This window comes from Protopterus annectens, chromosome 2.part0 (assembly GCF_019279795.1).
Source record: "Protopterus annectens isolate FY-2018-M chromosome 2.part0, PAN1.0, whole genome shotgun sequence".
In the NCBI taxonomy this organism is placed as follows: domain Eukaryota; kingdom Metazoa; phylum Chordata; order Ceratodontiformes; family Protopteridae; genus Protopterus; species Protopterus annectens.
In genome coordinates this window covers 1,844,312,506-1,844,337,013 of record NC_056728.1, presented here as the reverse complement: position 1 = coordinate 1,844,337,013, position 24,508 = coordinate 1,844,312,506, and the positions used below count along the sequence as shown (strand labels likewise).

Below are 24,508 nucleotides of genomic sequence, written 5' to 3'. Positions count from 1 at the left end.
AACATTGGACAAATCACTCTGAGAATTAGAGTCTTTATTACAGACAGGATGCTGTAACACTAGCTCGGACACTGGTAGGAAATGTTTCCGATTCCACAAAAAGAAAAATACCCACTGGGTACAAAACTAGTAAGAAACAAAAGGAACCACGTCCAAGGCTCTAGGGAGAAACTTTTAATCCAAATACTATATACAAATGTTTCATAAGTCCTATTCAGTCAAATCCTTTCGCTGTCTGCATCCTCAGTATCTCTCCTTCTTTTAATGGATTCAGAGGTTTGCTGGTTTTATCATAGTAGGACTTTTGGGACAAACTCTTCTTTAGGTTTTGACCTTTTACTGCTTTGTTGTTTTTAGCACTTGGAACCAACAAATTCTTACTGATTGGCAATGTGGTTCTGGTTTGTCTTGACATTAACATCTAGGCAGGTGAACCAAGAATATTGTCATGAGGTATGTTTCTGAGATTAAGCAGATTTAGAAAAATATCAGTATTGTCATGTTTAGATTTTTCCAACAGTTGTTTTGCACTTTGAACTGCACATTCAGCCAGGTCAATTGATTGTGGATATTCAGGGCTACTCATAACATGAATAAAGTCTCACATCTCAGCAAATCTGTTGGACTGCAGACTTGTAAACTGTGCACCATTGTCAGAAATGGCTTTGTGTGGATTACCACAGACAGAAAAATGTCTCTTCAACTTTTGTAAAGATAGTATTGGACATTTGATTAGGAAGAAGGTCAATCTCGAACCAATTTGAATAAGAGTCTACTAGTACCAAGTAATGTTGACCATTCCACTCAAAAATATCTGTAGCTACTGTCGACCAAAGTATTTCAGGAATCTGGCTTAGCTGAAATTGTTCATTTTGTAGATGTGACTTAGTACTATTACAAACAGAGCAAGCTGAAAGTTCTCTCTCAATGTCTTTTGACATAGAAGGCCAAAATATTAGACCTCTTGTTGTTCTTTTGGTAGAATCAGTTCCTGGGTGGCCATGATGAAACATTTTTAAATACTCTTGTTGCAAAGAGTGTGGAACAATCACTTTTGAATCTTTCATGATGATAGTATCTTCCATCAAAATCTCATCTCTGTAAGGAAAATACTGCAGCATGTCTGGTGGTAAACAAGATTGCTTTGACGACCATCCTCAACTGATAAAGTGGTTGAGCTTCTGGAGAAGTGGATCTGAAGCTATGTAAGTTCTAAGCTCATCAAGATGTTTGGAAGAAAAATTTCTCACTTCCATGACTTCAAAATCAGGTTTCTCATTTTCATGCTGTTCAGTGTTTTTTCTGGGCGATCTGGATAAAGTATCAGCAAGATAAAGAAGATTGCCTTTTGTGTAAACCAAGTGAAAATTGTACTTTTGCAATTTCAACATCATGTGTTGCAATCCTGCAGGAGCTGTGTACATAGGCTTTTTCAAAATAGTGACCAAAGGTTGGTGGTCTGTCTTAATTTGAATAGTTCGGCCATAAATATAATCATGGAACTTCGAACATGCAAACACAATCGCCAAGACCTCTTTCTCTATCTGAGCATACTGCATCTTGGTTTGGGTTAGAGTTCTGGATGCAAAGGCTACTAGTCTGCCCTCTTGAAAAATGACGGGTGGACTGGCAATTCTCTGTTTCAGGACATCGAATGTTCTTTGGTGTTGCTCTGATGAGGACCAGGATACATCTTTGTTTGTCAGTTCTCTCTGCGGTGCTGAACGTTCACTCAAATCTGGGATAAACTCACCCAAATAGTTGACCATGTCAAGAAAATGTTGTAAGGAAGTAACAGTGTCTGAAGCTGGCATCTCAAGAATTGTAGTTTGCTTGGAAGGATCTGGTCATAAGCCTGAACTAGTAAACAAATGACCCACATAAGTAACTTCTTGTAGCCTGAACTTGCATTTCTGAGGATTCAACTTAAGACTCACTTCTCGGGCATGTTCCAGAACTTTCCTAAGGTTTCTATCATGTTCGACTTCACCATTGCTTCCTACAAGAATATCATCTAATATAATAGGACATGGATAGCCAGAAAAAATTTGCTCCATCGCACATTGAAAAATTTCACTGGCAGAATTTATCCCAAATAACATTCTCAAAAATATGTACCTTCCAAATGGTGTACTGAAAGTTGTTAGCAATGCAGAGTTTTGGCAAAGCAAAATTTGCCAAAATGAACTTTTTGCATACAAGACAGAAAAAACAGTGACATTTGGCATAAGAGCAACAACTTCTTCGACTGTATGCATTGGATGATGAGGTTGTTTTCATGCTTTATTCAAGTCTCTTGGATCAATAAGTGTTCTTATATCATCTGAGCTTTTCTTATGAGCTACCACCATGGAGGATACGCATTTAGTTGTTTCTTCTACTGGACAAATCACACCTAGATGCACTATTCTCTCTAGCTCAGCTTTGACTCTGTCTTGTATAACTACTGGAACTTTCCATACTGGTCTGATAACTGGGCTTACCTCATGGTCTAACTTCATAGAATACACAACTGGGAGTTTGTCTAACTTGTATTTGAAAAGATCAGCATAGTCAGAAAAAATAGTTTGTGCAAAACTTTCATTGTTACATGTACCTACATGGTGGACTTGTGCATTAAATGAAAGCAGTCCCATTTTCAAACTGTCTCTGAGGCCTAGTAGTGACTGCACGTGTCTCTTGACTATGTGAAATGTGCAAGTCATAGCTGTTCCCAGCACAGTAACAGGAACGTACTACTGAGCCTTCAGTTTGAATTTCTTCATCACCATAAGCAACAAGCTTCACACACTTTGCCATATTAAGCTTCTCACTAGCTCTTACTTTGGCAAACATTTCTGCTGATATAACATTGCACTTTGAACCAGTATCAACTCTGAGGTCTCCAGGATTCCCATTAATCAGAACAGTACAAAATACTTCATTCTTTGCCCGCAAATCTACTGCATTGACTGTTTCATCAAGCACTGACACACCATCATGAAAAGTAGCGTCACAGCTTTCTAGTTGATCAAATTGCCTCTGTGTATGCTCTCTTTTAATAAAAGAATGGGCCTGTTGTAATTTACAAAGTCTTTTGAAATGATTCCACTTTTTACATGTGTGGCACTGCTGACTAAACGCTAAGCACTTTTCTCTTTTAGATTCATGATTACCACCACAATTACGACAGTTGACTCTGAGGCTTGACACAGGTTTTGCTGACTCGCCCCTCTGCTTCACTGAGCATGCTCTGGATTTTACTGGAGCTGCCCTGAAACGTGCTAGAAAGGCTCAGGGTTTCACTGAAGCAAGCTGCCACACCCTTGGGCCTGTATCTTTTAACCTTCTGCTGCATGCTATCAACATTAGCACTGGAAGGCACTGCAAGCATGCTTTTCTCATTTGTAAGCATATTTGTGTGCTATTCTGTGAGCTCATTTATCTGATAAATCTCTATGGCCTTATTCAAAGTTAAATTACTATATCAAAGCAAAATCCTTCTCACTGAATCATCTTTAATACCACACACAAGTCTGTCTTTTATCCACTTCATCTCTTAAATTACCAAATCTGCATGTTTTTGCCTTTTTTCTCAAGTCAGTTATATATGTTGCAAACGTTTCTCCAGGCTTTTGATCTCTTATGTAAAATATTGCCTTTCCATTGTAATATTAATTTGGGGGTTACACATTTCTCTAAATGTAAGTTTTAAGCACTTAGGGTCTTCCTGCATTTCAGCTGATACCACCCTTCATACACAAATGAAAGCTCCCTTTCAATGGCTTCTGAACCAGCTAAACTAAGCAGAATAAATGCCTTTGTACATGCATCTTTGTCAGAAAAAGCAGCCTGTATGAAAATATTGTACTCTTGCTCAAACACACTCCAATTTTCAGCAACATTATTACCGTATTTCTTCGTAAATAAGACCTAACCAGAGAATAAGGCCTGGCATGGTTTTCCAGGGTGATCATGATATAAGCCCTACTCCAAAAATAAGCCCCAGTTAAGATCGATAACAGCACATGATGGACATGTTGAATTATAAAATAGTATCATTGACACCCGTTGGCTGAGGTTATCGTACTCTGCTCACCATTTATGGACCATTCGGACACCCAATTTCTTCTCTTTGCAGAAAGTTGTAAGATTCTTTCCCTGGGAGTCCTTCACAATTCTTACTTTAACCCTAATCATCACTCACACTTGACGGTTGAGATCCATGGCCCATAAACACTGGCAGGTATACTTTGATCGGTCAAAGTACAGGCAACGCGTGTAAAGCGTGCGCACTTGATAATGAACAGCTGTGGTTGTGTCTTCTTAACCATTGCCATTTTGTGTTGCCAGTCTGGTCTCATAAGTCTTTAATTAAACCCACCCCAGACAAGATGAGTGCAAAAAGAAAGAGCTATTCCGTCGAGTACAAGAAAGGAATCATGGAGACTCCTGGGTAAAGAATCTGGCATCTGCAAAGAGAAGAAGTTAGATCTCCGAATGGTCCAAAAATGGCGTGCAGTGTACAATAACCTCAGTCAACAGGCTGACGAGGGGAATGCTAAGAAGTGCAAGTGTGGATCAGGTCAGCAACCATTATTTCCTGAGCTGGAAGACATCATCTGTGAATGGATTTCTAACAGGAGAGCAAAGTCTTTGATTGTGCGCAGGGCTGATATTCAAGCATTTGCCCTTGCAATGGCACCACAGTTAGAAATATCCCTAGAAGAATTCAAAGCATCAGAACATTGGCTGGATGGCTTCCTTCAGTGATATGAACTGTCTCTAAGAAGATCAACAACATTGTTCAAGCTGAAAGACACTGAAGTTATTAAATGTGCACTTGCATTCAAGTCCTTTGTTGATGGCATCAACTTTTCTAAATGCCAACTCTCCAACATGATTGCTATGGATGAAACTGCAGTGTTTATGAGCCAAGGATCTCAAACAATAATTGATCATAGGGGGTGCCTTGCTAATCTACATTCCCTCCACTGGTTACGAGAGTGGACGTGTTACCTGTATTTTGGCAATTCATGTAGATGGAAACAAAACCCCACCTCTAATCATTAATAAGGGCAAGAAAGATAAGATTGAACGTGTTTCAGGCATTGACATTCTTGAAACCGAAAAAGCCTGGTACACACAAGCAGTTATAAGGAAGTGGGTTGATGTAATGCTGCCACTTGTTTCATGAGGTGGCAAAAAAGGTCTGCTAGTCTGGGATTCAGCCAGCACTCACCACGCTAAAAACATGAAGAAATTCCTTGCACAGAGAAGAATAGATCAAATAATGATTCCCACAGGAATGACTGCCTATCTCCAGACTCTTGATATTGTAATAAACAAGACATTCAAGGACCATTTGCGCATGGAACTCAATGACTACATTGAAAATAGAATAAAGAGAAATCAGCATGGAAACTTTGTGAAGCCTAGCCTGCAAGAGATCGTGACTTGGGTGAAAAATTCATGGGATAAAATCACTAACAACAGTGTTGCCAATGCACTATGAGCAGGCTACGTGGACAAGCAGTGCTCATTTAAGGTCAGCTCTATTGCTAGGCATGACAGATTGGGGCCAACGGTTCTACAGGAAATGGAGTTGCAAGAAATTCAGGCTGGAATTTGGGGGTTGGAGACTTATGACAATGTTCCAGAAGAAGATGACATGACTGTATTTGAATAACCTTTCCATTATCGGGGCAACAAAATGGATTGCTTCTGTTTTCAGTTTTATTCCCCTCCTCCAATACACATGTATTGAGATTTTTCTGCTCTTTCTGTTAAGCATGAAATATTGCACTGTGAAAGCCAAGGTGTAGATATTCTGAAGTCGAAATGTTTGTTGCACTGTTTATGTAGAATTCTCACACAACTGTTACCGCGTTACTTAGAACTGTTGCCAAATAACAGAAAAGTACCAAATAAATGTCAATTTGTGTACATGAATAAATGTCGATTTTTGTACATGAACAAATGTTGATTTATGTGCATGAAGAAATGTCGATTTGTGTACATGAATAAATGAATAAATGTAGATTGTTGTACGAGGGGGGGGTAAATAAGGCATCCCCTGATAATAAGCCCTAATGCGTATTTTGGCGGGGGAAAGAGTATAAGACTTGGTCTTATTTTCAGGGAAATACGGTATCAAATACAAGTGGACCAGGTCTGCAAATCCTTCTACCATGCCAACAAATGTTCTTGTAATTATATTCAAATGCATACACACAGACATATAGATATACTAGATATTCGAAAAAATATTCAGCTGTACCATAAATTCTTTGACATGACTGTATTCTGTGAAATAACTGTACTGTAATACTGCACAAACTAGCAAACACTTTGCACACCTTGGATATCTCGAATAGCTTTAGTTAATAAGAAAAAGAAGCACACAGGGAAATAATATGGTAGTTTTTTTTTATACATTTTATGTGATTCAGAAGTTATTATTTCAAGCACTTTTGTAAGCATTTTGAGTACTTTTCTCAATATATCATAGTTCTGAGCATTTCGTTTAATTAGAAAGTTGTTTTGATCATTTTGAATGCTTTGTTTTATATTAGTTGAGTAAAAAATCATTTAAACAAGTTTTAGTACTTGAATTTGTCTGTCTGACCTGTTTGTGAGTCGTTTGAGCAGGAATAATCCACTCCTGTATATTCCTCCAACTGTAATCACCTGCATCATGGTCTTGAAGAAGTTTTGCTTTCTATCCCATTCTGACACCATGTCACTTGTCTTGTGTATTCAAATAAGACAATGAAGCTGGGTGTTTAAGTAGTTTATTACACACAAAATATCAGGATGGATAACTGGAACATTAAACTTAAACTGACTGACTACTACACATACACGCCTCCACTCTGGCTGCTCACTCAAAATGGCACTCTTGCATGCACGTGCTCACTACTTACATGCACGTGCTCACTGACTGGAATAGCTCTTATAGGAACATACACACTCTGATCTACACCAGGTATGGAAATAAGGTACATAAGTAAAGCTGTGGTGGAATGCAGAAGTCCAGGAAGTCATAAAAAGAAAGAAGGTTTGCAGGAAAAAGTGTGAAATAGAAAAGACCAACCAGGCTAAGAAGGAATACCATCTGGCTACCAGAGACTAATAAAACAGTTGCAAAAGTGAAGAACAAGGCATGAGAGGCACTGTGTCAATGTCTGTAAAGTGACTCTTTGAGATGGCACAAAGAAACCCTATCAGATTGCAAGACAAAGACAGAAAGATAAAGAAGATAGTCAGATAGCATTCATAAGGGATGCCAGCAACAACCTGCTGACTAGTTCACAGGATATCAAATGCAGATGGAAGGACTACTTCCAACATCTTCTGAATGAAGAAAACCCCACAGATGTACTGCCCCAGACACAGCCTACAGTGAAAGAAGAAAAGGAGTCCACTTAGTAGAAGTAAGAACAGCATTAGGGAAATGAAGTTAGCAAAAGCAGCAGGCTCAGATGAAGTCACAGCAGCTATGATAAAGTTGTTGGGTGAGATAGAAGACAAATGGCTCCTGAGGATAGCCATACCTGTATGGAGAGAAAGATGTATCCCAGATGACTAGAAAACAAGCATACTAGTGCCAGTGTACAAAACAAAGGGGGCATTCACAACTGTGGGCAGAACAGAGGCATTGAACTCCTTCCACACTGCATGTGCTGGAGAGGGGGATTGATCAATGAATATGCAGAGTAATACAAAATAAGATGGAAGATAAGCAGTTCAGATTCAGATCATGATGCAGGACAAACAACATGGTGTTTACAGTGTGACAGATAGTTGAGAAATAGCTGAAGATACACTTAGTGAAAACATATGACAAGGTCCAAGGAAGGTGATTTGGGCAGTCTTAAGCTGGTCTGAAGTTATGGAAACATTGGTAGAAATAGTGCAGGCTTTGTACAAGGACCCAATGACACATGTACGAACAGTATTCGGACTCAGAGAGAGATTGCCAGTGGGACTTGGTATGCATCAGTGTTTAGCTCTGAACCAACTGCCATTTTTGCTGATGAAGGACTAAATTAACAAACAGGTCAGAAGTGACAAATCAAAAAAGCTGTTGCATTCAGATTATGTGGCATGGCAATTAGACCTCAAACAAGAACTTCAGCAAAGGATAGGGGAATGGAATGCAAAACTGCAAGCACACAGGATGAAACTGTGTACAGATGAAGCAATTGTCATGGCAGCAAATGGGAGAAATCAGAAGAAGCTGAAAATTGTGATAGAAAGGAAAACAGTGGAACAGGTTAACAGCTTCATGTATCTGCAAGTGGTGGATGAGAAGAAGCGAAGACTGAAGGAGGAGGTCAAAGCTTGAATCAGAGAGGCTGCAGCCAGCTGGCAGAGTATCAGGGGTAGTGTGTAACAGAAGAATGCCAAAGAATCTGAAAGGTGTGGTGCACAAAACAGTGGTGTGACTAGTACTACAGTATGATACTGAAACCTGGGTAGTGAAGGTAGAGCAGCGGAGGAAGCTGACGTAATGGAAATGAGATGCTTGAGATGAGTGCTAGGATACACACTCTGGGACAGATGAAGAAATGAGGACATCAGAGCAGAGGTTAAAGTATCCCCATTTGCAGAAAAGGCCAAAGAGAACAGATTACAGTGGTTCAGACACATGTGTAGGGAAGCAGAAGACAAACTGGTGAAGAAGAGTTGGGAGAGAAAGAAATGTCCAGCAAAGAGATGGCTGGATTGCATGAGAGAAAACCTGCAACAGTCAGACATGACCAATGAAGAAGGAAGGACAGTGGCATTGAATCAAGAAAGATGGTGACAATTGATGCGACACCCTGACCCCATGTTAAAATATGGGAAAAAGGGAGGTGAAGATGATGATGATGATGCACACTGCATACTACAATGTGCATTTCTTCTTCTCTTTTCTTTTGTCCTAATCTGCCTTTTGTGTCACTTATTTATTCTACACTAACAATCTTAATTCTTCATCTCTTTGTATCGACTCTTGTTTCATATTGCTAATATCATCTTACACTGTAGTAGTATAAATACAGACTATCCCCTCCTAGTTGATTGTCTTAGAAGAAAGAAAATCAGTCACTCAGTTGTATATATATATATATATACATATATATATATATATATATATATATATATAATGGCACTCATACTGTGCCACTCTTACTCAGTATTACTCTTTATTTGAAGCTGTTTCTTCACTACTATGTAATTCATGGTGTCTGCATATAACACCTGAATTTTTTTGTGTCTTCTTTTAAATGTCACCTGTGGAGTTTTTCTCCTCAGACCACTCCTGAAAATGGCCCATTTTTGGCTCAGTTGGCCTATCCTGGTTAACAGTGGTCTCAGACTGGGTATACAGCATCAATATCTGGCATTACATGAACTACAGGGGTCACAGCAGACAAAACTTGAAATGATGGGAGGACAAGCAGTAAGAATAAAAACCTGCGTTATGTTAGAAGAATGAAGACACTTCTATCAGTCAATTAATTTAGTAGAAACAGAGAAACAGGTAAACAAACAAACACAAGCACACACACACATATCACACAGAAATATGAAGGCAGAAAAATCTCATTTTGCAGTTCTGTAATTACCTTAAGAAGATACATTGGACGTCCTTCATAAGTGGTTCCAATAACAATACGAGAAACCAGTGATGGATTATCAGATGACAACTGAGCAGTCCAGGAAGCAATCTTGAAATAAAAAAAGATAAATTAGTAAGCTGTTTTCAGGATTCTTTTATTCTGTCTCTGTTTAACCTTCCCCATCTTGCTGTTTCATTTTCCTTCAGCAACTGCCAGAACTATCAATTGTTTCTTTAAAAAACTTCAAGAATAGATCAGTTGTAAGCTACAGAACCTTAAATCTCACTGCAGCTGTGCATATATGGCTGATCCTATCTGGAGCAGTGGTATTATCTGTGTCTCATTTATTTCAGCAATGCACCTGATATAAAGAACAGACAGACAACAGTCCAGTTTGAATGCCGGTGACAGAGTGTGTGCACTTTCCTTCATTTTCCTTCCAGATGGTGGGGAGCATGTATGTGTGGAATTATTCCTGAACTGACTGTTATATTAATATGTACTGCACATAATAAGTAATTTACAGCATGTACAGTTGCCCTGCTGATTACACAGAATACAAAAGAAAATGTTTTCACATGTTTGTAATTACTTCCTTTAAAATGTCTTTTCTTAAGAAATGCAAACAAACTGCTGTGGGAAATTATTCCACATGTAAATATTTTCTTTCAAATGATTTACTTAGTTGTCAGATGTTTGCTAGGACTTGAATAAGCCAAACTAAGGTTTCCTAGGTTATTTCCTCATCAGTCTTGCAGTCTCTACACTATTGCATTTAGATTTCACCTGGGTGTAGCTGATGCTGAGTTAAACTGCCTGGGTGCCCTTCACTACAATGGGAGACGTTGTCATCTTCCTTTCATAAATATTAATAGTATATCATGTTTTTTTTTTTATTTCCATAAATAAATCTACTTTTCCTGTAAATGATTTTACTAGGACTGTTGTGTATCACTTATTTTTCTCATCACATCAAATCCCCCCTGCAATTTGGCTACGTAACTTGTTTTCCATGAAGGGTAGTAGCACTAGTATCTGATATTCATGGATAAATTCTCTATGTTAGGTATCTTCGTTATAAACTGGCTGTTGCATTTCTAGGACTGCATGCATGTGTTGCCTTACTATGGACATTAATAGCTTTAATATATCCTGCAAATAGTCTTCTGTTATAATTTTAAATTGTTCCTTTTTTTCTTCCCAAGTAGTCATCTTGGTTGTCTGCTATATGAATCTTAAAATGGTGCAAACCCAGTTGAAGCTTGTGGCACCTCTCTGACTGCAGAGAAATAAGTAGGGTAAAAAGTGGCCCCATTTTTTACTATCTGCATCAACAGACTTCATCAGCATGAAATTCAGTGTTTTATTAAATCTCTTTACGTATCCAGCAGTCTGTGGATGGTGTCGTGATCTCTCTTCAACTATTTGACTGTAAACACTGACATAACCGATACATTACCCTTAACACAAAAGGGGGGTCCCCTTTTAGATATTCACTGGAGAAAAACAGCACCCTTTTCCTTCCAATAGCATTAGCATTAGCTTTGCATAATGGCAGCGCTTCTGGAAATTTAATAGTGTATCCCATTACTACTAATATGTACTGATACCCATTGTTAGATTTTATTAATGATGCCACAGTGTCCATAGCAATACATTCAAAGAGCTCTTTTATGATAGACATTGGGATTAGGTGACTTTTAAATCCAGGACAGAGTTCAGTTTTTTGACATTCTGGACAAAATGCACAGAAGTTGTCTATCTCTTTTATTGTGCCTTTGACTGACGGCACCATTGCCACCAATACATGATGACCTCCCTGGTTCTGATGGGGTTTGAATACCACTATTATCAACCAGTGTACCATTTACTTCTGCAAAGGACAGGGACTATAGTCTTAAATCTGATCCACTGCTCCAAACAAGTATGATGGCTACCAGTTCTCATGTCACACTACCACTACCCAACAGGTTAAAGTAAAAAGAAGAAAAGTTCACACAAATCTGACTCAACGACCAGTTCACTAAATGCAACTTGACTGCAAGACCACAAAGGAAATATGCACTGTTATCCTGGGTATGGGCTTCCAATATCCACATCTAGGTGGTGCTGTGGTAGCGTTGTCGCCTCACAGTTAGACGTTGCACGTTCGATTCTCAGTTAGAGCCTCTTCTGTGTGTTGACATGCGTGAATGGACCTTACTTTGTTGAAGGTTGTGCATTAGGCCTGGCAAGCCAGCACATAAAAATCTACTGCCAATCATTAGCGGACCAGAGTTCCGCTGTGGCGACCCCTAACTGGGAAAAGCCGAAAGAAGATTGACTCTTTACAGAACTGAGAACTGAGTCTTTGGCCTAACATCTCTGACCTCTTTTTTATCAGTTTTATTGTGTCTTCCAGTGTCCCTTATACATGGTAACAGTCGTGCAAATTACACACACACCCACCCACACACACACACACACACACACACACACACACACACACACACACACACACACACACACAGACACACACACACACAAACACAAAATTCCCACAGAAGGCTTGCATAATTCTTCATTTCCTGACAGCCTTCATCTTGGCAAGGTAGTGCTGCCACCATCCTAGAGATGGCTAAGGACCATATACACCATTTACCTGTCACCTTTGACTTCACCAAATATAAATGGTAAAAAAATATGTTACTGGTAATATGTTCAAGTGATCTGGCCAATTAAAAGTTGATAAAACAGCTTACTGACCTACTGTGCTAAATAATACCCTCTTCTCCTACAATAAGTAACAATGCATTAATAAATCAATAATAAATATCAGCCATAAGATCTTGAAAACAGATAAATAAAACTTTACTTAAATAATAAAGAAGTCAAGATAATACATGCATTAAATATGCATACATCAATGTAATGTACAGGGAAAGAAAAACAAGAATCAGTTGTACAGGCAGGATATTTGAAGAAAAAATGTCTGACTAACCTAGGCAATTTCTCTAGCTCACTCTGACTAAAGAAATACTGTTTTTACTAATCTTACAAGATACAATCTATAGAAGATACAATTGTAGATTTTACAGTACTGTACATGTATGTGCTTATTACTGTCATTTGGGCAAGTCTAACACACTTTTCACTGGTTTCTATATGTTTCAAAAAGATATTTCAGCACATCATTTATATTACGTTCAATTACATCACTTCTTTTTCAAAGAAAGCAAGTTCATCCACTTTCACAAACCAATGAATCTGTTCACTGACTGTTTTCCAGCTCTGCCTAGATGCCTGTTTGAAGAACATTTTAATTGCATTTGGCTTCCTGACTCTAAATCCTTTTATGACTCAATTACACTCATATAGGTCCTAGCTGACAAACTGTAGAAAGTTGCACTTTACATTTCAATTACAGGTTTAATACATTTCTTTTCCTTTCATCTTTTTTGTTGCATTTACAGAGAAAAGTCACAAGGTTACACATATTTTTATGCCACAGGAATCATAACATACTTCATAGTGCTTAAATATGTAGGATTACAAATGTGCCAACATTCTGAAATAAGGAAGAAAGATGCAAACAATATATCACATTTTAAGTCATTTTTTTACCGTTGCACCGTCATCTCCCACAGTAAGAACCTTTATCAAGTCTTCTTGATGTAACTCAAAGGAAACAGAGATTGAGAAAAAGAGTGTACTTGTTTGGGTACATTAATTCATTCCCTTCCTGGTTTCACTGTTTGAATTGACATTATCCATACCACTCATATGCTGGGTAATTATTTTATTGGACTGCAAAGCCAAACTCCATCTTAAAAGCTTTTCATACTGCTGACTTGCCATCTGTAATCATTTTAAAAGGTCGTGGTCTGCGGCCATGGTGAACTTTCTTCCAAACGAGTAGGGCTGTAACTATTGCAAAGCTGAGACTATGCCCAGACACTCCTTCTCCATAGCTGCATACAATTTCTACTTTGGTTGAACTCTGTGGCTGAAATGCACAATAAGGTGCTCTCCTACTTCTGTTGAAACCTAACTAATTACAACTCTCACTCCATAGTTGGAAGCATCTTCCTGCACAATGAATTCTTGGCTATAATCAGGACTGGTTAGTACAGGTGATCTACTCAAAGCTTCATTGAGCTTTTGAAATGGCTTTTCAGAGGCTTGGGTCTAAACTACTGTTGGGTCTGTTTTCCTGGTTACATCTATAAGGGGAGTAGTATACTATAGTGGAGAAGAACATCCTATAATATCCTAAGAAGGTACTTACTTGTTTCTTGGTAATATGGGTGGGCTATGCCCAGATAACTTTAACTTTGGCTGCCTCTGGCTCAATCTTTCCTGCTGTTAACCAGGTTGGTGTCTGTTCAGGATGCACATATAAATCGTTCTTACTCAAGGTTAAATCTTTGTGTAAAGATGTTAATACTTTTAGCCAGAGGTTAGGAACTGCATTCAAGCCTGGGGCTTTCCAGTTAAGAGCATTTCTTAATTTTGTTTCAATTTCTCTGGCCATTACTTGACTCCATTTCATATCCTGTACATCTGAACTTCTTAACTGTTTCTTTTACTTCTTCTATGTATTCAACATCTTTGTTATGTTCCACATGGTCTTCATAGATATTTCTCCAAAATGTGTCTACTTCTTTTGGTGGTATTTCTATTCCTTTTGCTTTATTTCCCAATTGTTTATAAAACTTTTGTGGTCATCAAATAATTGCTTATTTTGCACTTTTCCTTTATATTTATCTGCATATCTTCTAAATTCTTCTGCCTCTGCTGAATTCTTTAGTTTATTTGCAATAGTGTACGATACAACCTCGTCTGTTCTGATACTGCCCATTGCTTTTATCACATCTATCTTTCTAAGTATCTTTGTTAATCATTCCCCTCTTCTTTACTCTTCTAACAGTGACACTTTTCTCTATTCAATACTTCCATGATGGAATTTGATTCCTTTCCTTTCTTTCCCTTATTGCCCTTTGTTTCTGTGTTAAGACTTTATCTGTTATTAATTTTGCTGCACAATAATTTATCTTATTTACTTCTGTTATATCACATGAAGTTCTGTGAATAGTCTTGATTACTGTGATCATTTGTTTTATCAAATGTCTAACATTTTGGGTCATACTGACTTTCTATAATCTATTTCTTTCATTGATCTTGATTTGTTTATCCATCTTGATTAAATCAACCAACTCTTCCCTTAGATAATTTTTCTTCTAAATTAAGGGTACATTCTTTGTTCTCTGTTTCCTGTGGGGATTCTACAGAAAGTTCTAGAGCATCTTCCTGTGACATATTCTCTTCAGCTTCATCCTGTGTTATCCGTTGCTCTTTCATATGGGAACTTACTGGCGTATCACTCCACAACATTGACTGCATTTGAGTTGCCACTGTTTCTTGATCCTTCCCCTGCTGTACAACTCCAACTGAACTTTTGTAATGTTTTCCTACTGAAGACTCCAAAGTATCATACTATAGCAACTGATCACATGCTTCCCATTCCATCAGTTTTTCCTTAATTTGGGGGCTCATTGTTCTATCATACTGTGAAGTTACCAGAGTTGGATTTTCTACACCACATCCTTCATTTTGCAGGTAATCCATAACTTCAGTTTCTGTTTCTTTAACTTCCCAATTACTAATCCTCCTTTCTACTTTCCCCTTTCATTTTATTTATTTATTTATTTTTTTAATTGTAAAATTTTCCATATCCAGATGCCTTTGCCCGTATTTCTCTTCAAATATCTTTGGTACTGCTTTTTGTGTTGATTAGTTTTGCTTTCTCCTTTGCATAAATATTGCACCATGTAAAATCTCCTTTCCTTTCCCATGTCCATATTTCTTCTTCTTCAGATGTCCCCCCCTCCTCCTGTTTTTCCTTACTTTCAGGACTCATTTTTCCATCATGCCATGACATAACCCGTGTTACACTTTTTTTGCACTGCTTCACAGGTATTCCATAACTTCAGCTTCTATTTGTTTAACTTCTGCTTTACTAATCTTCTGTTCTATCTTCCTTCTTTGTGATCTTGTTTTTTGTATTCTTTCTTATCGTCAGTAGTCCATTCTATCATCTTTATAGCTCTTTTTCGGCCTGTCAGTTTTTGTGGTTTTTGTGGACTACTAATTTTTTCTTCGCCTGAGCCTGGCCTAAACTTAATGTAGGAATGTTTCCTGTCTTGAGGATTCTACACTGTCGTTTTTTCTAGTCCTGGTACCAGTGCGCTTACCAGGATTGGACACTTTTTATCATGGGATTTGTGCACCCAGCTGCCTTTTTTATTTTTAACCTACTTCTGTCCATGACATATGTTATATAAAATTTAGTCTATATATTAGTCTTGTCTTGTCGCCAGACTTGAGGATGGATTCAATTCTAGCAATATTGCTGTCCTTTGCTTTCTCCATTCGGATTTGTATGTGGTTGTAGATGGATGGACAGTTGTTAGGTTTATACACAATGTTATGGCTTTGTGGAAGTTGTGAGTAGGTTAGATAATGCAAAAATTAAAAGAAAATTCTAGCCAAACTAGAATTTTCACTGTGTGAAACTTCAAGCCTCTTGTATTAGAGGCACATGGGATATATGTAAATGACCCTTAAGAACATCAGGTGTTTCAACTATATGGGGATTCTGAATGCCCAAGACGTTTTTCTTTTTAAGTCATCTAATGGACAAATTCAGGCCAATAAAGCCAACTCCCACTAGCTGTGTGTGTGTGTGTGTGTGTGTGTGTGTGTGTGTATATATATATATATATATATATATATATATATATATATATATATATATAGGTTCATACGTAGATACTAGGCTATCTGCCCTAGGGCATTTATAAGCCTAGCCAGAGTGTATTTGGCTTCTGCCTCCCTATTAGATTAGCCTACTGTGCCTCTGTAAAGTAGGTCACAGAAGGTACCCTTTTAAGATTAGTTTACTGTGCCTCTGTCTAGCAGGGACACAGGAGAGATCCCAGGGGTGAATTTGCGATTTCCCATCCACGCGTCCAAATTTCGCTTGAAGAAGGTCAGCGAGTGGCTATGTCTAACATGAATTGGGATTGTATTCCAGAGTGAGGGGAGCCTCTGGGAAATGAATCTGTCCCTCCAGCATGTCCTATTTATTTTTGTGCTGAGGTTTAGGTCCCTGGAGCATGTAGCTCTAAGGGACTTGGATTTTTTGAGGTGGAGCATGTCCATTAATTCTGGGTTTGACATGACTTTGTATGTCAGGCATAGATCGCCTCTAAGTAGGCGGTAAGCAACTGAGTAGAGCTGGAGTTTCTTTAGTCGAGCTGCATAGGACATCTGTTTGTAGCCCATGATCCTCTTGGTGAGGTACTTTTGGGGTCTCTCCAGTTGCTGCAGTTGTCGGGTAAGGTACATCCCAAAGAGGCATTGTATTCAATTATGGGCCTGATGAGTGATGAGTAGAGAGGCACAATGACCTCTCTTGATCTAGATTCGAACCCTTTCGTGATAAGGTGGGCTATATAGAAGGTCTTTCTAACCACTTTGGCAATGTGATTATCAAAGGAGAGATTACTATCTACATTGGTCCCCAAATCTCTAATTACTTCTTCCGATTAATGGATTACCACCTATGTGGTAATTTGTGGGCACCTTGTTTTTCCCAAAGGGGATGACTATGCACTTTTTAGCATTTAGCTTGAGGCCGTGGTTCAGGCACCAAGCATCCGTCTCTGTGAGACCCTTTTGGAGGATGCTTGTGTCAGCTGGAGATTTGATTATGGCCCCCAGTTTGCAGTCATCTGCGAACTTTGTCAGCCATAATCCCCCCGTGTTAGCCTGAACCTCAGAGAAGTATATACCGAACAAGAGAGGTCCCAGAACTGAGCCCTGTGGGATGCCACTTGTAACTGGTTTGGATTTGGACATGGCACCTGTGATTCTGACCATGTGGGTTCTATCTTTGAGCCAGTTTGCAACCCATCTTGTGATATAGGGGTTGATATTTAAGCTGGTAAGCTTATTTATGATGCCCGAGTGGGGTATTGTGTCGAAGGCTTTTGTGAGGTCCAGGTAAGCTGTGTGGACTACCTTGCCCTCATCTATGGCTTTTGTAACTGTTTCAAAGAAATCAGCTAGGTTTAAGAGGCAAGATCTGCCCTTAACAAAGCCGAATTGGGTAGGGTCCAGTGTCTGGAGGCTCCCAATGTCTTTGTTTATGAGTTCCATGATAATATGCTCCATAGCTTTACAGACCAGACTAGTCAGGCTTATGGGGTGATAGTTTCCGGGGTCTGTTGTGGCACCACCTTTGTGGAGTGGGACCACTGTAGCTGTATGCCATTCTTTGGTTACATATCCTGTAGTAAGGCTAAGTTTGAACAGTGACTTAATGTGAGGGTTCAGTTCTTCTTGGAGCTCATGTAAGACACAGCCTGGGACACCGTCCGGTCCCATAGATGCTGTGTTTTTTGCTTTGGAGAGGGCAGCTTTCACCTGTGCATCTGTGATGTCAGGGAGGTTACATTCAGTTGGGATAGGCGTTTGCTCCTTTGGGGGGAAGGGGGGGGAGAAGTTTGCACTGAATCTGTCTGCCAGGATGTTGGCTATGTCTGTAGGTTCAGTATATTTTGTACCGTTATGCAACAATTCAGAGCATATCTGGGAGTTTCCACCCATGTTTCTGACATAACTAAAGAAGGCCTTGTGATTATCTTTAGTGTCTAGGGCAATTTTTCTTTCGAAACTGGCCTTTGATGATTTTATGAGGGATCGAAGTTTCTTGCTAATACTGATCAAAGATGCCTTCCCTTTTTGGGATTTTGCTCTGTCATGTAGTAGCTTCCTCCTTCTGTTGTATAGCTTATTTATGGCCGGGGTCCACCAGACCGGTCTCCTGTTTTTGGAGGAGTGAGTCTTGGTTTTATTTGGGATAGCATGATCCATGCATTCCTGCAGGTGCTCATAGAATGCATTTGTAAAGGATTCTGTGGATTGGGCTGTATTATCCTCTGGCCCAGGGGCTTTGAAGGATTCCACCTCAGTCTTGAGAAGTGCAAAGTTTGCTTTGGAGAAATTTTTTACAGTGATTTCCTTGGCTGGAGGTGGGGACGGGATATGGACGTCCAGGGAAATTTGTTTATGGTCTGATCTTACCAATGAGGGGTTTACCTCTGGTGTGGAACATAGAGTACCCATGTTGGTGATGACCAGGTCCAGTATGTTGTTCCCTCTTGTGGGAGTGGTGACCAGTTGTTCCCTTGCGTTAGAGTTTATAAATTCAAGGAACTGTTGGGCGAGGGTGTTTGGGCTTGAGTAGTTTTCCCAGTCAATGTTTGGGTAGTTGAAGTCACCCAATAACATAGTGTTTGGAGATACCTTCATATTCTCCAGTGTTCTCAGGAATGCCAAGTGGGGTTCCTGTAATAGGGAGGGTGTTCTGTAGCAGGCTACAAACTGAAAGGCAGTTTTGCCCGCTGTTAGTTGCACATGGGTGGTTTCCGATGCTTCGTGCAGTGCCACTAACCTGGAGGTGTAGGTATCTTTGATGAATATAGATACTCCCCCTCCTTTTGTGCTTCGGTCTGAGTTTTGGGGCCGAAACGCATGGTATGAGTTATAACCTGGTAGTGCTGGGGTGCTCTCAGGAGCCTTGAAACAGGTTTCTGTTATTGCACAGACGTCGATTTTCTCCATACTGAGGAGAGTTTCGAGTGCGTGCATCTTGAGGTTTAGACTACTGGCATCGAGTAGCATTACCTTTAGTTGTTTTATCTTGGGTTGTCTATGGAGATGGGTTTGTCCTTTGAGCCTTGCCTAAAAAAGGCACTATGGGGGTGGCAAGAGCCTTGGCCAGTATACGAAAGCCTAAGGGTGACAGGTGCAAGCTGTCCCTAGTGAAACAACGTGGCTTGTCGAGCATGTCATCCCAGGCTGACAGACACTGGATCCCCTTTGAATGACACCAATACTTTAGCCAATTGTTGAAACTGATCATTTTGTCTTTATACTGTGGCATCATTCTTGATGAGGGCAAGATGCTACTCAAGGTCAGGGACATACCAGCCTGGGCTACATGGTCAGAGAGCTCCTCTATGTCTCTTTTCATGTAGTCCAGGGAGGTACATCTCAGGTCATTCACACCAGCATGGACAATGACGGAGTCATACTTGTACTTGCTTTGGAGTGACCTGAGTGCTAGTGTTATGTGGCGGATCCTGGCACCTGATAGGCAGCTTATACTGACCTTCTCCTTGTTCAGTCTGGTGAGTGGGATGTCAGTGTGCTGGACAATAGAGTCCCCTATAATAAGTGTATTTGGTGTGTTGTTTGGCCTTATGGGCTGTGACACTGATTTTGTGAGATATGTGATTTGTGGGTATTGTTGAGGGGTGGCTGTTGCTTGGATATCTGCTTAGGAGGTCTTTGCTGTTTAGGCAGATTTTTATTTAGAGCCTCCAAGTATGTTTTTGTGTGTTTATGTGTTGGGTATGCAGATGCAATTGGTCTGTGTGAGACTGGATTTGTGGTGTGGGTGGTTACCTTTTCCTCCTGACTGACTGTGCCAGTCTTGGGTTGAGAGAGCTCTGCCTCCAGTTTGGCTGTGTAACTGCATCTCTCACATGTATTAGAGTTTGTTGGAAGGAGGAGAGGGTTGTCTGTGTACATAAGGCAATTGTAACATTGCCTCAAAATTCCCAGATTCACCAGCTGGACTGGATAGTAACCTTGAAACTGACCCTTGGACATACCAGATTAGTATAGGGAACTGTTTTTTACTGATCAGATTAGGGAAGGGAACTGATTTTTCACTTTATCAGGAAGGACCAATCGGGAGTCTAATACTTATGAGAAGTCAAGGAGGGTGTAGTGCTTTAGTTAGTTAGTGTTTCCTTATAAGAACTGAGCAAGTGCAGGGCTTTAGAAAGAGAATAGAGTGATTACTTTGAGAGTTTGAACAGTTCTAAGGGAAAAAGTGAAGAGCAGACTTTGTGGAGCCTGGAATAGTTTAAACCTGTTTAGGCGGCGCTGCCTGACGCTGCTCAGTGCACAAAACTGTGCAAAATGAGAGTTGTAGGGTTTTAAGAGAGAGAGATCAAGGAGTTTAGAATTGACCCAAAATGGCCAATAAAACTACAGCTTCTAGGTAGTAACCACTCCTCCAGGGACAGGCAGGCTGTTCAGTGTTTACCACTCCCACTGGTGAACACAGAGACTTCCCTTTAGCCCAAGCAAGCACTGGCCTTCTAGAAACTTCCAAACAGTTCAGAACAGCAAATCTGTAAATGAACTTTCTTAACTTTCAGAAAGTGGAAAAAAAGCAAGATTTTTTTGTTTTTTTTTCTTTTTGTTGTAGTTTAAAGGTAGCAAAGATACACAAGCAGCAAAATAATCACAACAGTGCATTAAATGACCCCACACTTGAGTGCTAGGCCAAAATCAGGTAAAATGCAGTTTTTAGAGAAAAAAACGATTTTAAATTAAGTGCAACACAGGAAATGCAGTAAACAGGCTCTAGATGTGCTGCAAGTACTGTTACTTTTACAGATATAAACTTTAGCAAGCCGGAAAATGCCAAAAAGTAGACGGCAAAGCAGTAAAACTTAACAAAAAATCAGAAGAAAATACTTAAAATTACAAAAGTGGCTCCTTTTCTTCTCTCAGCGTTTTCTCCTCTTGGTAGGTGCTTCAGCAACAACTAGCAAGCCTGAAAAGACACCAAAACCACGAGGCAGCCTGGTTTTAAGAGAGACAGATCAAGGAGTTTAGAAATGACCCAAAATGGGCAATAAAACTACGGCTTCTAGGTAGTAACCACTCCTCCAGGGACAAGCAGGCTGTTCAGTGTTTACCACTCCCACTGGTGAACACAGAAACTTCCCTTTAGCCCAAGCAAGCACTGGCCTTCTAGAAACTTCCAAACAGATCAGAACAGCAAATCTGTAACTGAACTTTCTTAACTTTCAGAAAGTTATATATATATAGATAACCAGAGCAGGGAAAATAGGGAAAATATATATAGGGAAAATATATATATATATAACTTTCAGAAAATATATATATATATATATATATATATATATATATATATATATATATATACACACACACACACACACACACACACACACACACACACACACACACACACACACACACACACACACACACACACACACACACACACACACACACACACACACACACACACACACACACACACACAAATACACACACATACACACACACACACACACACACACACACATATAGGTGTACATGCATATGATTGACCTGTGGATGGTCGAACAGGTATGGCCGAAAGGAGTGCAGCAACATCTCAAAAATGTGACTGCAAATGTTGCGAATCACAAAATCCCGTCCCCTTTTTGACCCATGTTAGCACTCGTTTTAAGGTGTAGAGCAATCGAAATGTCGATTTCTGTGTTTTTTTGACATTCCGACCATTTGGCATTACGGCATTCGCAGAGAAAAGTCAGTAAAATGTATGGTCGAGCAATGTGAGCTTGACCATATGAAGGTAAACCACACACATATATAAAAGCTATTTTCCCTGCCCTGGTTATCTATATTTTGAGGAGTCTTTGTGTTGCATTTTTATAGCCCTTTGCCTTCCTGACTCATATTCTTTTATGACTTAATTAAATGCAGGCAATCAGGACCTTTGCCTAAATGTAGAAGGTTACACTTTATATTCCAGTTACAAGTTTTATACATTCCTCTTCCTTTCAAATCCTGTTTTACATTCACAGAAGAAGGGCACAACTTTGCACATACTGTAATGCAATGGGAAACACATTATTACAGATTTCACTGAGCTTAAATATAGCTTTTTAAATGTGTTAATAGTCTGAAATTTAAAAGAAAGATACATCACATTTTAGATAAGTTTATCTATCCTGACATTACATTGTATTTCAAATTTAAAGAAACCGGAAACAAAGTAGACAAGTTCAGAGATAGGTATACTTCTTAAGGGACACATGGACATATTTTTAGAAAGGGTAATGGATGATTGAAACAGCCTTCTGGAAGAGGTCTTATGGTCCAAAAACACAGTTCAATGTAATCAATGTAATTCAAGTATACATGGGGGAAACATAATAGTCGTTAGCAGAGGATAGGGAAAAATCAGTTTGTTAAGCAAGGTCTACAGCTTAGCCATTGGGTACTGCTGTAGACAGTATGGGGGAATTAAGTAGGCTGCATCTGCCACCATATACATTTTCTATGAATACACCTATTTGCCAGGAACTTGGATAGGGTTCAAAAATTATATTTTCTACCCATGTTTGAGTTTCATCAGTGTAAGAATTGCACTGACACCAAAGATATTGGAGTGTGGTACTCTTATTCCTTCACTGAAGCTCTGGTGCTGTGTAACACATTTGACATACTCACTCATGTTCATAGTTAAATGCTTAAGCAGTATCTGTCTGCTAGTGTATGAACTATTCCAAATTAGGCATTGTTTTATATATTGCTTTAGACTCCAAAAGTACTAGTATCTACATTTGTTCAGCACTAATGTTTGGGATACTTTAGGGATTGGAATATTTTCTAATAATCTGTTGTTCCTATGAGGAGTCAACGTTTGTTTTGGACAAAAAATATTCTCTCTCTGTTTCCTGCATGCAAATTCCCTTAGCATAAGAGTTTCCTCCTCTTTGTGACTTAGGCTTTTACCTTGAGTCACAACTGGTTTATAAGTTCTGAATTAGTTCTGTTTTTATCTTTTACTTGTGCATTAGTATACTGAGGAGAAAACTGATATGCATTCACTGCAATAGAAAATAATAAAACATACTCCATTGCAACTCTGGCCAAATGGCATATATGGATGAATCCTTAATTGTGCCCCAGACAGACCATGTTCAATTAGAGGCAAAAGCACTAGAGATACCAACAAAGGGAAGATGGGAATGAGCAGCTGACGCTGGCTCAGCCATCCTGGAGGTCAGGGAGGCAGTTTGGTTTGATGCATTGGTAACACTTACATGAATGCTGGTTTGTTGGTCACAGAAATGAGTCCAGCATGCCCACTCTGCCAGTGATGCACTACTTGGCCACGAGATGTTGCATGTATGGAAGCATGCATGCTGCTCTTGAAAGGCAGCACTTATGCAGCACACAAGTTACTGACAGAGGAGGGAGGTAGGATTGCTTGCAGAATTAGTAGACTGACTCACTCCCTATCACCTGGACTGATTAGGCTATCCTGTTAGTAACAAGTGAGCCCTATAGCTTTCACTCTGGCTAGGGATGTCTGTCTCCAAAAGGAATGAATGGGGCGTTTAGGTTTAGGAAAGGGGAGCCACTCTGACAGTCTTGCAAATAGATAGATAGACAGACAGACAGTCAACCTTGTGATTAGAAGTAAAGTGCGCATCTGGCTGGAGTGGGGGTAGGGCAGATCATTTGGCAATTGAACAAATTGTTATGTTTATATAACACCTGTACTCCACAGCCTACACTGGTGTCTGGTAAGCATTATTACTTAACCATACTTGAATGTGTCCCTTTTATATAAAAAGTTCATTGTACCTATCATCTGTCTTGAACCCCCTTGGACAGGAGACTATTAATGATTCCCAGGGTGAGATGTGAACATTCTGGAAGCAATGCTTTCCCTATGGAACACTGTGTCTGTGAACCTCACTGCCTTGCTTCATTTTCAGCATGCATTGGGTGTTCCAACAGGTTCATGTAGACCATCATCTATTGTAAAAAAATATTTTTCACTGGTGTTGAACTTTGGACATTATTCTTACATAAGAATGGTTTGATAGGTGTACTGATATTTTAATACCTGCAACAAGCGTATTTATAAGCTTGAAATGAATGATTAATTTTGTATCAGTGGTAAATATTGTTTGAAATGAAGAGGTATTTAAGTCTGGACTGAGTGGCATTGCTTTTGGATT

At 39.4% G+C, this 24,508-nt stretch overlaps 1 protein-coding gene across 1 annotated transcript in view; it reads right to left on the bottom strand.

Moving 5' to 3' along the window:
* LOC122793779 (carboxypeptidase B-like) overlaps positions 1-24,508 on the bottom strand; it is a 322,241-nt gene that overhangs the window by 261,763 nt on the left and 35,970 nt on the right. Inside the window, exon 5 of the mRNA XM_044061969.1 lies at positions 9,597-9,698. Within this exon, the coding sequence (XP_043917904.1) occupies positions 9,597-9,698 (102 nt within the window). The remainder of the gene's footprint in view (positions 1-9,596; positions 9,699-24,508) is intronic.